Source organism: Canis aureus, chromosome 18, assembly GCF_053574225.1.
Source record: "Canis aureus isolate CA01 chromosome 18, VMU_Caureus_v.1.0, whole genome shotgun sequence".
Taxonomy (NCBI): domain Eukaryota; kingdom Metazoa; phylum Chordata; class Mammalia; order Carnivora; family Canidae; genus Canis; species Canis aureus.
This window is the reverse complement of record NC_135628.1, coordinates 20951053-20964571: the sequence shown is the minus strand read 5'-3', so window position 1 is coordinate 20964571 and position 13519 is coordinate 20951053. Positions and strand designations below refer to the sequence as shown.

Genomic DNA, 13519 nt, shown 5'->3' with positions numbered 1-13519 from the left:
TGATTCATATACCTTCCTTACAGAGACATTTTTTAATAGTACCTATATTATTTTTAAATCTACAGCATGTATATACCATTTTCCCTGAAGCATTGAAGCAAGGACCCTGATAACAACTCTTAATTTTGAAAAAATACTTTGATAAGCAGATCCCAAAGACTGTATTCCATGTTTAATCTTTGTAAAAATTTTTAAAAAGCAATTTTTGCCTTTATCCACTCTGTGTTCTATTTATTAACCGAGCATTTATTTGCTTTTAATGGCTTTCCAGCCTTGCATCTGAGTTGTGTGTACTATTCTTTCTATTTAGACCTGTTATGGTCTTTAACTTTATCCCATTTGACTCTGAAATGAAGAAAATGAGACCGCTGACTGGTACCCTTGTTCCCTAATAATTTCAGGCCACTTTATTCCCCACTGTTTTTTTCCAGGTATAGATTTATGAATCTTCTAATATAGTTCAAATTTATTAAAATATTCTCAAAAGTTTGCAAGTTTTTTAGTAACTATTGAGTTCATATACAAAATGAGTGACTCCTTCCGTGGGCTCCCGATGCTTATCCACAGAATTTTCCCAAATATAAAATTTCTTTTCTCATAATCTCATTATTTGCTCAATAGAGAAAACTTAAGGCACAGAAAGACTGAATGGTTCCTAGCAAAGGAATGATCCACTTATTATAGAAAACTGAACTAGTAACTGTTTTCAACACACTCAATTCAAAAAATGATCATCTATTATCAATCTCTAAAACTTCCAACTGCAAATCCTATAAAATCCAGTGAAAAATCCTGTGAAACTTATGAGTTAAACAGTACAAAAGATAGACAACACCTCAGGCACATAGCTGTGTCAAACACAGAAAGAAGCATTTATCTAACACAATCCTTAGATAAATAGGCTGGAAGTCAACAAAACTTTGCATTTAATATGTCCTTACTATGGGCAGGAAGTGTTCTAAGCTCTGTATATGTTTATCCTATTTAATCCTCATGACAGCCCTAGGACATTGGTGGTGTTACTATTCTCAGTTTCTTAGCTGAGGAAACTCAAAAAGGTCAAACAACTTTGCTGGAGGTCACAGAGATCAATAATGAAGAGCCCAGTATTTTAACCCAGATGGTATGATCACAGAAGCTGTTCTCAACTATTTGCTTTGGGGCATCTGGGTGGCTCAGTCAGTTAAGTATCTGCCTTCAGGTCAGGTCATGATCTCAGGGTCCTGGATGATCCCAGGGTCCTGAGATCGAGCCCCACATCAGGCTCCCTGCTTAGCAAGGAGTCTGCTTCTCCCTCTCCTTCTGCCTGCTGCTCCACTGGCTTGTTCTGTGTGTGTCTGACAAATAAATTCTTTAAAAAAAAAAAAAAGTGTATCAACTACTGTGCTTCATTTTTCAAGTGACTGGGGTATATCTCATCCCATATCTGACCCCAAAAGAATGAAACTAGAAAGAGAAGAATAAGATAAGGCTCATTTAAGCTCTATTCCCATATATCTAGATAATTACCAGGAAGTCTGGATGTTCACTGTTGTCTCAAACTCAACTATTCAGACCCAAACTCATCAACATTTGCAACTTCCACCCAACTTGTTCTCTCCATGTTCATATTTCAGTTGATTCTTCCAGCTATCCAAGTTAGAATTTTGTAATTATCTTTGGCTTCTCTCTTTTTAAAATTCTACACATATCCGGGGATCCCTGGGTGGCGCAGCGGTTTGGCGCCTGCCTTTGGCCCAGGGCGCGATCCTGGAGACCCGGGATCGAATCCCACGTCGGGCTCCCGGTGCATGGAGCCTGCTTCTCCCTCTGCCTATGTCTCTGCCTCTCTCTCTTTCTCTCTCTGTGACTATCATAAATTTAAAAAAAATAAAAAAATAAAAAAAAAATTCTACACATATCCACTTACCAAGTCCTGTCCATTCTCCTTCAGATGTATTTCTTTTCTAGTTTCACTATCCTTTCTGGTCCCCTTCTTCAATTCACATCTGGCTTAAGAGGATAGTCTTACCTCATAGACTACAGGTTTCCATCCTCTTCAGCCCATCTATATACCACAACTAATTAAATACTCCTAAAACACTTTTCACCATTAATATTCCCTTGCTCAAAAAGTCTAAAATGGATACTCATTTTGCTTATTGACTCAACTCATGATGCCATTTAAAGTCCTCAATAATTAAGTTCTCCCTTACCTGAAATAATGGAATTCTCTGTGAAGAAACAAACAAATTCACAAAGGTAGTGCCTTAGCCAGAATAACTCAGTTACCAAATTAGGAGCTGAGGTGAGAGCCAATGCTTGTTATGCGCTACCCTTGTCAATCCACAACCACCAGTCCTCTTCAATCTCTCTAAACCATATTGGTCTCTGCACAGATCCTCAAAGGACGCTCATTTCCAGCTCTGTTGCCTATTGTCTCCACTTCCTCACCTTATCTGGAAAGCATTATCCCCTCCATTCTTTAATAATTAAAACTCTACCTTGTTAAAGTTCTGAGTCAAACTCCATTTTTTCCCCTAAAATATTCATTGAGACTAGTCTACAATAGCTTCTTCCTTTTCCGACCTCCTAGAGTATTTAGTGTCAATGCCACACATTTCTATATTTGCAAAGTTGATAAAGTTTCCAAACATTAAATGTATATGTATTGCATCCACAATAAGACTACAACGTTTTTAAGGAAAAGGACAGTTCTTTTCCACTGCTTATAGCATCTAGGTTCTTCTAGAAAGCTAGCACTTGCTCTAAGTGAGCATATCTAAGGTTTGGCTGACACTTTCTGGTGTCCTGTGGCCAAGGAGCATACTTCTTCCCCAAGGATGATTCCAGCAGATCAATTGGGAAAATGTTTTAGGACAAGGCAGCCTCTTAATATTATTAGAAAAGAATGGCACCCCGGGTGGCCCAGTTGTTTAGTGCTGCCTTCAGCCCAGGGCCTGATCCTGGGGAACCAGGATGGAGTCCCATGTCAGGCTCCCTACATGGAGCCTGCTTCTCTCTCTGCCTGTGTCTCTGCCCCTCTCTCTCTCTGTCTCTCATGAATAAATAAATAAAATCTTAAAAATAAAAAAAAAAAAGGAACACAGATGGCACCAACTTTTCCTCCTAAAAGTCCCCCCCAGAAATTCTTTTTGTTTGTTTTTAAAGAATAATACCCTAATAACGTGGTAATAAAGAGTATCTTCAGTGGATCAAAAATTTTGAGTAATTCCTAGCAACCAGAAGGCAGATGAGACTAAAGTGGGGAAGTCATAGCAAAAGCTACCAGAGCTCAAGAGAACACCAAGGAAAGTAAGTGCTAGTTTCCCCTAAAGGAGCCTCAGAAATACAAGCAGAATTACAGGATGGTGAAGAAGGACACTGTAATCAAAGTAGCTAGAACAGTAGGTCTGTCCTCAAAAGCAGCCAGCAATTAAGGCATTTGTGTCCAGACTCTGAACTCTAGTCTCTGAACAAAGTGTGCTAGCTCCCTGAGGAAGGCTCCTGGTGAAGGTACTAAAGCTGAGTGAGCAGAGCTTAAGATTCCAGATTGCCCACACCCCAACACCAAAAAAGGATAGAGGCTTAAAAATCTATCACTAGGAATTAAATAAAAGCATTCTACTTCCCCCCGAGCCTGTCCTACTTATTTTGACAACTGTGGGACCTCCCCACCCCAGTCTGCCTTTCTGCTTCTAAGAGCATTGTAGCAAAGCTGCCTATAGTCAAATCTTGCCCATTTTACTCACAACATTCCATTCAAAGGAAAAGGCCTACAGTATAATAGACATGCAAAAGCAAAGGAACTCCACATACGCTACCTATACTCTTTGAACTGGGTCCTTCACTCATAAATGTGAAGCAATGACCAAGGCTTCCAGACATTTGAGCAAGACCATTAGCAGGAAGGAAAAGGACCAATGTTTAAAACTTAACTCGTAGACAAAGCACAATCAACCTAGGAGAATCAAATACAAATGTTATAGACTTTAACAATGCAAAAATAATTTAATTATGAAAATTGGAATTGAAGAGTGAGAAATGGGAAAAAGGCTAGGTGCACAAATTTCCTCATTTTTTATAGCAAAGAGTCAATAGGTACAATTGGAGGTTGGCACATTACAGAATAAGAACATTATTTAAGTCAAGAGCAAACACAACCAGAACTAAAAATTAAAAAACAGGAGGCAGAAGTGGGAGAGGAGGTTTGAAGATTCATCTATTATAAAGGGAATCAACAGACATGGCTTAAGGGTGGTCAAATGAGTATACTTCTATATTATACTGCAGTACAGTATCCAAACTCATTATGGTAACTACAGAAGAAACTGTAACAAGTGACTACTTGGGAATAGACAGTTTAGGGTGGGGTGAACAAGAAGGCTTTTACTTTAATTGAATATCCTTCTGTTCTTTTTTAACCATATGCATGTCTCTTGTAATTAGAAGAAAAAACTAGTCTAATTCTTTAAGTAGCATGGCATAGAAGGACCAGAGAAGTTGAAGTTTGCTATTTTAAGAGTTGGATGTTCTGGTCAACAGACCTAAATGTTACTGAGTCTCCGTTTCCACCACAAAATAGGGAAAATATCTCCCTTACAAGGTTGCTCTGAGCCAATTAAAGGAAGAAATATGCATGGAAGAATCTAGTTCAGACCCAGACTAATTTCTCAATAAATATCTATTTCTTCCTTGAGGATGCTACCCTGACCACCAGCACAGTCACCTCTAAGGAAGGAAGAGGTGGGAAGCTCCCTTTAGAATCCTGTGCAGAGGGCAGCCCCAGTGGCCCAGCGGTTTAGCGCCGCCTTCAGCCCAGGGCAGGATCCTGGAGACCCTGGATTGAGTCCTGCATTGGGCTCCCTGCATGGAGCCTGCTTCTCCCACTGCCTGTGTCTCTGCCTCTATGTCTCTCATGAATAAATAAATAAAATCTTAAGAAAAAAAATCTTTAGAATCCTGTGCAGGTTGGCATGCCTGCCCCTGAAATCAAATTGATCAGTCCACTGTCTTTTTTTATTATTATTATTTTTAAGTTATCTCTATACCCAATGTGGGGCTCGAACTTACAACCCCAAGACCAAGAGTTGTATGCTCTACTGAGTGAGTCAGCCAGGTGCCCCTGTCAGTCCACTGTCTTAAAGAACCTTTGCTTTTTGATTTCTAAACTCTAAATTCACCCTTTAGCTCAGGTTACAAACAGGAGACACAACTGAAAACAGGAAGCCATATTTTGCAACATCTCCAAACTCAAAAGACTGCAGGCCAAATCCACATATACACAACAAGAAAGAAAAGCCTTTTACGTGCCTACGTCTTATGAGATATAGTGCTCTGAAGGAGCCAAAAACACCTGTACCACCAGCCTGGTACTGAGCCCTGAAGGTCTGGGAGTGGGGCCAAAGTCCCTTGAGTTAAGGCACTGCCCCTATCAACATGCAGTTACTGATGAAGACCTGGATTTCGGTTCCAAATGTTTTCAGCATCTTTCCCCACTTTCTCTCCAGCAAATTTCAGAAACCATGCAAAACTCACTTAAAGCTCTGCCCTCCCCTTCACAATCTATTCCACAACCTCTCAGAATATAGGCATCAAATTTATGCTTTGGCTTATTCACTATAGTGCCAAAACATAATGACTGACTCAGTCAACAAATTAGAGAGGAAAACCAACGAAACCTGGTTTTTTGCCTAGGTACAGACCAGATCAACTGAACAGTGTAACACATACTGGTTGCTATTTCTGCCTTATAGAAACTTAGATTGCTAATTATCACCTCATTTTAGGTGACCGTCTTCTCCTTCCATCTCAATTACATGTCTCTTGAAAACAGGAACTTTGTCTTAGTCATCTTTGAATTCCCCATTGCCCTGTCAGGGTATTTTGCGCACTTCCTCATGGACTGTGTAAACAACTGCTAATTTACTGTATTAAAGATGCATCACTTTTTCATAATGTTGAGTATTATCACCTTTCTGATCTTTCTTATCTAGTCCACTTTGTTATATTTTATTCTGTTGTATAAAAGAATACACTGTTTTTATTCTGATGTATTTTCCCACTCACATAAAACTTAGAAAGAAGATTCTCAATAATTATGTTTTCATTTACTCATATATACCTTTATATCATGAAAATATTTCACATCTGTGTACTTTATATTTCCAATCACACAATCTATTATCTTAAATGTTAAAAATGTTTCCTACTTTTAATTATTTCCCCAAACTATAACCCCTCACCTCTACCAAAGTACTTGAAACTTGTTATAACATTACAGAAGGACTAGAGCAATCACTTTTCTTATATTGCTATAACACACACAAGCTAGCAATTGGTATACTGAAATAACAAAAAAAAAGTAAAAAAAAAAATAAAAAACCCTCAAGTGCAACAGTAATGCATGCTATGTACACAAAGATATATGCAAACTTCAAACTAGTCTAAATTCTCAGAATAAAATTTTAAAATAGGAGTTTAAGTATCAAAAATCACATGATACTATGGTAGAAAAACCATTACCCTAAATGGTAAGTTATTGAAGGAACCTTTTTTCTCCTGATTTTAAACATTGTTTCATATTCTACCAGAATCCAAAGAAAAGTAAAGCATCTATTGCTTGGCTTTTACAAGAACAGATTAGTGCTAAACCTAATTTTCCACAAAATGATATATTCCTCAAACATTTGGTGTGCAATGTGTAGAAATTTACACATTAAATTTATGTGTGTGCACATCGATGGATTTAAATCTAAGCTTGTTTTAGATGCATTGTGAGAGCTCATTATTTACAGGCATCCCAGAGATCATCTTTTTTAAGGCAATCCTTTGGAATAAGTGTTTGTTATGTTTTATAAATCCAAATTTTCATACACTAGATTTTCTTAAAGTATACCAAAAAAGAAAAAAAAATCACTATTTACTATTATAAGTTATTATCAAGACATCTTAGCCCTTTTTTCTTAATCCCTAAGCTTTAAAAAATAGTTCCATTCCTAAACCAAGATTTTTTTCATATAAAAGCTATGTCCTTGCAATGCCTACAGTTTTCAGTATCCTATACTTGGGAATTTTTAGTTAGGAAGATACCAGGACAATAAATGACTGCTTTATATCTTTAGCTTCATTTTAGCCTTCCTATATTCACACCCTAGAGGTTCCAGATTCTTATCCACAAAGTGATTATGGTTTAGGACTGAATCAGATTTGTAACAAATGTCCACTGGGATTCTTCGACCTATCATCGACGGGTAGAGCCAATATATGTCTTCTAGCTCATCGAATCTGTTCACCTCACCTCAGGGACTTTTCACAATGCTACATGGTTAGAAGCCTTCTTTCACAAATGGCAAAAATGAATGAAAAATGATTTCAGAACAGAAAAATGGAAACCCAAGTCACTATAAAGTGTCTAAAAGCTACCCTGCATCTCTTACCTTAGTGAGTGAGATGCAGGGTAGCTAAGTTAGAATACTTAGTGCCCAAGCCAGCATTCTAACATATGTACAATAAGGGATATTCTTCTTTAAGGTTCAGAGTTTGATTTTCTCTAATTTTATCTGATTACTGACATGTACCATATATATTACCACTTCTATATATCCAGTCACACAATACAATAAAACTTCTAACAGCGATCTAGTATGGAAACCATTATGATTTGTTTCAAATTTCCCAGAAAGAGATAAGGCGCAAAGTTAATAAAATGAAATTTCTAGTAATTATAATTTTTTATAAATATTACCAACATCAAAATGAAACTAACAGCAGTCATGCAATTGTGCATAAATAAAATAGACTCTTACTGTTTTTCTTAAAAGCTAATTTTGCATGTCACTCTCTCCTTTTTTTGCTATTGTCTTAAAATGTATTTCCCCTCAAGAAATAAAAAGTGTTTCCAAAGAGAGAGAAGAAAAAATTACAATATTTTTATGCTACAAACTATACAAAAATCTGTCACCATCTATGTTGCAATTCCAGTCATCAATAAGGTACTTTTTTTCGATGCACCATTCAAAAATCAATTATATCAACTCTTTTGTATAGAGAAGCAGCACACCTTTCAGGCAACTAGTATTAATGAGTAGACATGACTATAGAATCTCCATCTGTTTCTCTGACAAAGCTGTGGCTACTCTAGTCTCTCATTGAAATTCCATTAATCTGGTGTACCAAGGTCCAATGCGAAAATCAAAACTCCATCTAACCCTTTATCAGCTCACAATAACCTACAAGTGAACTCTGCCTGTTAGCATGCAGCAAGTTATGATTTTGCTATCAATCAGGCAGTTGGCCAATAAAAAAAAAAAAAAAAAGGGCAGGCTGGAAACAGTGTGTCTGGCAGGATTTGAAGACTTTGTTTTTGTTTTCTGTTTTCATCCCCTTTCAATTTCTATAGGGTGTCTGGACCTTGTGAGATTATGCATTATTCTCCTTGGCTGTGATTTAATTGCTACCAGCAATCAAGTCGAAGCATCACTGAAGTGTGCTTGAATTTCATTAGAAGATATAACTTATGCTACTTTCCTACAGTACCTAATAAACCATAAAGAAACCAAAACACATATGGCTTGAGGGAATAACTGGAAAATTAGGTAGCCATTTGGGAACTGAGTGAACTTTTGAACCAGAGGAACAGAGAAAAAGAAATATTAAAGGAAAAGACAGACTTAGAATGCACACAAAGATGTGCAGGTTTGACCTTTTCAGTACCTTGAAAATTACATTAGCATTATGAAAAATACATATCATGTTTAGAGTTTATAATCCATCAAAGTTCAGATACTTTGTTAGTTCCTACCATAAGGTAAAAGTCAAAAGGACAAAACAACAATCTGATTTGACAAAAGGCCTTTTGGTGACCTGTGCTAATTTAGTTATACTTATTGTTAAATGCATTATCTTTTTATAATTAATATATCATTAGACTGAGGTCCCATAATGAAGGAAAATTTATTCGGCAAGGGAAAGAGGACACATACTAAACCTACATTAAAAGGAGAGAAAGTGATATGACTAGATGACATTTCAGAGTGGAAATTAAAAGTCCTAGTGGTAGTTTTTAAATTAATTTAAAATATTCTTAGAAAAAAAAATAAAATAAAATAAAATAAAATATTCTTAGAAGAGAATGTAAACTATCATATATGGGATTTTTTTCATACCCAAAATTAATAATACTAAAAAGTTAAATTTTCAATCTGCTTAAGAATCGCTTATACCAACACTAATGAAAATGTACCTATATTTAACAAAAAATTTAATGCTATACATAAATATGTTATTAAATAATATTCAAATACTGATAATGTAACCTTTTAACAATAAATCTTTTTCATGCTATTGATGTATTTCCTATATGTTTGATTATGAAAACAAACATGATAAATTATTTACTCGTAATAAAGAAAATATAATAATTATGCAAATGTATTATAATTTATAACAATTCACTTTTTCTAACAAAACACTAGCTCTCATAGATATTTAATTATTGGATTTCTTAGATTATATTTTTTAAGAATGTACATAGTGTACTCCCTTATACTTCAAAATTTATGCTATTTTTTTAAAACTCTGAGTATATACATTCCATGAACATTTTGTGTGTGTGCATATATATCCTCTCAAGTATAAATATTCTATCTCTGTATGTTGTATACATATACACACATACTCATGTCTATCTACCAACACCTAAGAGAAGCAAAACAAATCATTGTAATGTATCTGAAAAATAGTTCAACTCAAATAATAATTCACAGTTTTGCCTGAAAATATTATTTCATCAATTATAAAACATTTTCTAGTAGCAATGCTTTTGAAGACCAGGTTAGGAAGGGTAATAATGTTCTGTTTCAGATAATAAGTGTGACTGAAGAGAAATGTGCATCTTTTAAAAAAAAATAGGGAATATGAGGGAAAGAAATCTCTTTCTCCAAAAACAGAAATTAAATGTTTGCCAAAATGTAAAATTCAACATAAAATGGATATGATTATTATTGCTACACATTGTACAAAGTTCTGAATATAAAAAAAAAGATTGTGTTGTTCTGAATCAGTGGTTAGAATGTTTATCACTTATGCATGTACTTGACTTATCCCTGTTCTGCAATAGACATAATTTTATACCTCATAAAAGCAATTTATGTTTCCAAAGGGAATAATCTGGATAACATAAAATGTGGAGTGCTCTGTTGCAGGAAGCATATTTTCATTCAGCAATTGTATTTAGAGATGGAACTGCACAGTTTGATCATCATACAGTGGCAGAAGGCATTATTCATTTCTGTGTCTCCGTGAAACTTTGAGTGCCACGAATTAATATGCATGGCTAATTTATCGATACACATTCTTAATTTATAACTATATATCACCCTTATAAGGTCTATAGAATGCAGATGCACTCAACTGGCTATAACAGAGAAAACACACACTACACTAAAAGCAAGTTTCAAAACTTTGCTGAGTTTTTAAAAATTACAAAGAGATAAACAATCAACTTTATTACTAATTCAATTAATACAAAACATTATGATATTATTCCATATTGTGGGGTATTTTTAGGTGACATCCAGAAAAATGAAAATGTGTATTAAAAGAAACATTTGATGAAAACCTGTCTTAATGTGAGAAGGCAATGTAAGAATAATTAATTTAATATTTTATGAACTCATTTTATATGGAGTTTTCAAAAAAAGAGATCAAAAATCTTTTTCATTATTTATAAAATAAATAATACAAGAAGCCATTCAGCAGCACAATAAAATTAAGCAAGAATCTGATAATATTAAATTAACCAACAAACTTAGTAATAATATTCACACAATGATGTAAACACTCTTAAAAATTCTAGTAAAGAAAATTTCCTAGGAAAGGAAGGAACTACATACTTAAGAAAACCACTAGAGAGAGCTCTTCTGTTCCTTAAAAGGTTCTGGTAAAGGTAAGTTAACTGAAGCCTCTGCACTTACTGCTTTCTGACAAGATCATCACCTCTACACATTGTATTGTCTTGTGCTGGAATGTCAAGAGGTATATCCGACAGCAAAATATCACATACCTTCAGAGTGGGCTTCATCATCTTTATCATATCTTTCTGAGGCTAATGACATAGTGTCTGAAGCCCCAGCAAAAGGGTCATCATATTCTTCTCCATCTTCTGCATCACCTATAGAAGAATCAGAGAAGAGCCTTTTATAAATTAGCCATCTTAAAGAAAATGCTACTTTGTCAAAAGAGGTAAATTTTACTATTAACACCTAGTCATTGCCATGGAAAAACAGAGTAAAAACAGGTTCTATTTTAATGTATATCCAGAGTAAATTAAATAAAGTAAGAGTTTCTGATAATCAGTGGACAACTGCTTATTTCTGACACAAAAGGATACAAGTTCCAAAATTATGATAGTCTCTACAAAGATGAATACAAAAAAGTAGAAGCAGGGTAAAACAGTGTATCCAAAACAAACAAACAAAAGAAACAGAACCAAAGTAATGAAGACAAGTAGCAAAAAATAATGATAATAAATGGAAAGTACAAAAAAGAAAATAATTCAAGTTAAGTCCACTTATCTACTCAATAATTTGAAAAGTTGTAATGAGAAATTGATAATTCAAAGCCATATGAACATCTTATATTTTCATGAAAAATCACAGGGTTACATTACAGTAGATTAAAAATACTCAGTTTCATTTTCAAGAGCAGGAATTCTTTATGGGAAAAACTACTTTAAAACTCATATAACCCTTTTAAGTTCAAAAAAAGTGATTTACAATTTGACACCTTCGATTTTCATTCAGTGACACATTACCATTTTTTTAATGTTCTAGCCAGTTTTCTACATGATTTCCAAATCCTAGGTTGGCTGGTTGGTTTGAAGTCATTTAATCCCTACCATAAAATGTTGTGGTTTGGGTTTTTCCACATAGTCATTTAGAATAATTTTTTTAAAAAAGAGTGAATCATATATTTGCTAGCCTGGTTACATATAAGCACTCATTTTTCAACCATATATAACCATATCCAAAGAAAATTCAATAAAATTGAAAAAATGTATGCTTAATACTGTTATCAGTTGTCTGTCAACAATTCAAGAGGAAACTGGCTACCTCAGGGGTTACCCAAAAAGCATGATGAAAATCTCCATGGGAATCCTAGAGAACCTACAGTATTACTTTTAGACCATGGTTGCTGAGTAGATCCAGATTAAAGCTACTAGTTTCTCAAAAAAAAAAAAAAAAAAATCTATATCCTCTGACATCCATTTAATGGGTGGCACCCTATTTTTCACCATATTTTTGGTAGAGGAAATAGTTCCTTTCAAAACACTGTCAAAGTAATTTTTAAAAATCAATATCCATCTCTATTTCTTTATAATTTTCGCATTTCATCGGCATCCATCTTCCTTATCCTGAAAAAGATAGGGATATCTCCCATCAAAGCAAAAAGAGCAGAATATAGAAAACTAGCTTACTGTTCTTAGTAATTCCACCACCAGGTACCATAGGCTGATGTTTCTTCCCCAAATAAAATTCCAAGGAACATGGGTAAATACTATTCATTCTTTAGATCTTAATCTCTTTTTCTTTCAAAATGTTTCGAGTACTTTTTGGAACTTTCAATGATCCCTTACAATATTTCTCTTATGGAAAGGAAAATGCTCTGATTTCAAATATGAGGTAAGAGAGAGCTTCATAAAGTGCTAGTAACAAAATGTTCAGACATGGAACGACAGCTTGTGGAATATACAGTAAAGATCACAAAATTCTCAATTGCTCTTTGTTGCTGGAATATCCTTATATTCTTAATAAAGTAAGAATTACTATGGTATGAATTTTCTAAGGATATCTCATATCATGAACTATAAAATAAATTTTGTTGTGAAAAAAGCATCAGAATACCTCAAATATATTACTTGAGCTTAGCACTCAGCATATTATATTATTATGAATATAAAAATACAAGAGTAAAACCAATGAACACATGGAAATGATTTTGAAAAAGAGTCATATGTTCAGGCTTACATCTATTAAACTCTATGTGGAAATACACAGAAAAAAATAAAAGTTAAAAAGTTTTGAAAAATTAAGATGTTATCTTTTGATAATATCCATTACATATTTTTATAAGTGTATCCATGTATATACACACACACACATGCACACACCAATCTATATTTCTATATATATGATCACATCAAAAGATCATTATTAAAGCCATAAATTAAATAATATTTAATATAACTTAAGAATACTTTTATACAACTGGGTTACTAACATGTTAAAGACTTCTGTGGTTTTCATGCTTTTTTTAAAAAAAAGAAGCCTTTTGTATTATTTATTAAAGTGAAATTGTCTTTAGTTTACCATTCTAAGAACTGTAACTCATTTCAAATGTTTTTGTAATTAATATAATTTATATTTATCGAATATAAAATAAATCAAATGCTGCTGACTTCATTTCCCTACCTCCCCTCCTTTTTTTCCTCATTTTTAAATTCCGTTGAATTAACTCAGAAAGTAAAAAACACGATTTT

General features: G+C 34.2%; 1 protein-coding gene across 4 annotated transcripts in view; it reads right to left on the bottom strand.

Annotated features, from left to right (window-relative positions):
* Positions 1–13519, bottom strand: part of SKAP2 (src kinase associated phosphoprotein 2) — a 204174-nt gene that overhangs the window by 148177 nt on the left and 42478 nt on the right. For all 4 annotated transcript variants that reach the window (XM_077856444.1, XM_077856442.1, XM_077856443.1 and 1 more), the window contains exon 4: positions 11045–11152. In XM_077856444.1, coding sequence (XP_077712570.1) covers positions 11045–11152 — 108 coding nt within the window. The remainder of the gene's footprint in view (positions 1–11044; positions 11153–13519) is intronic.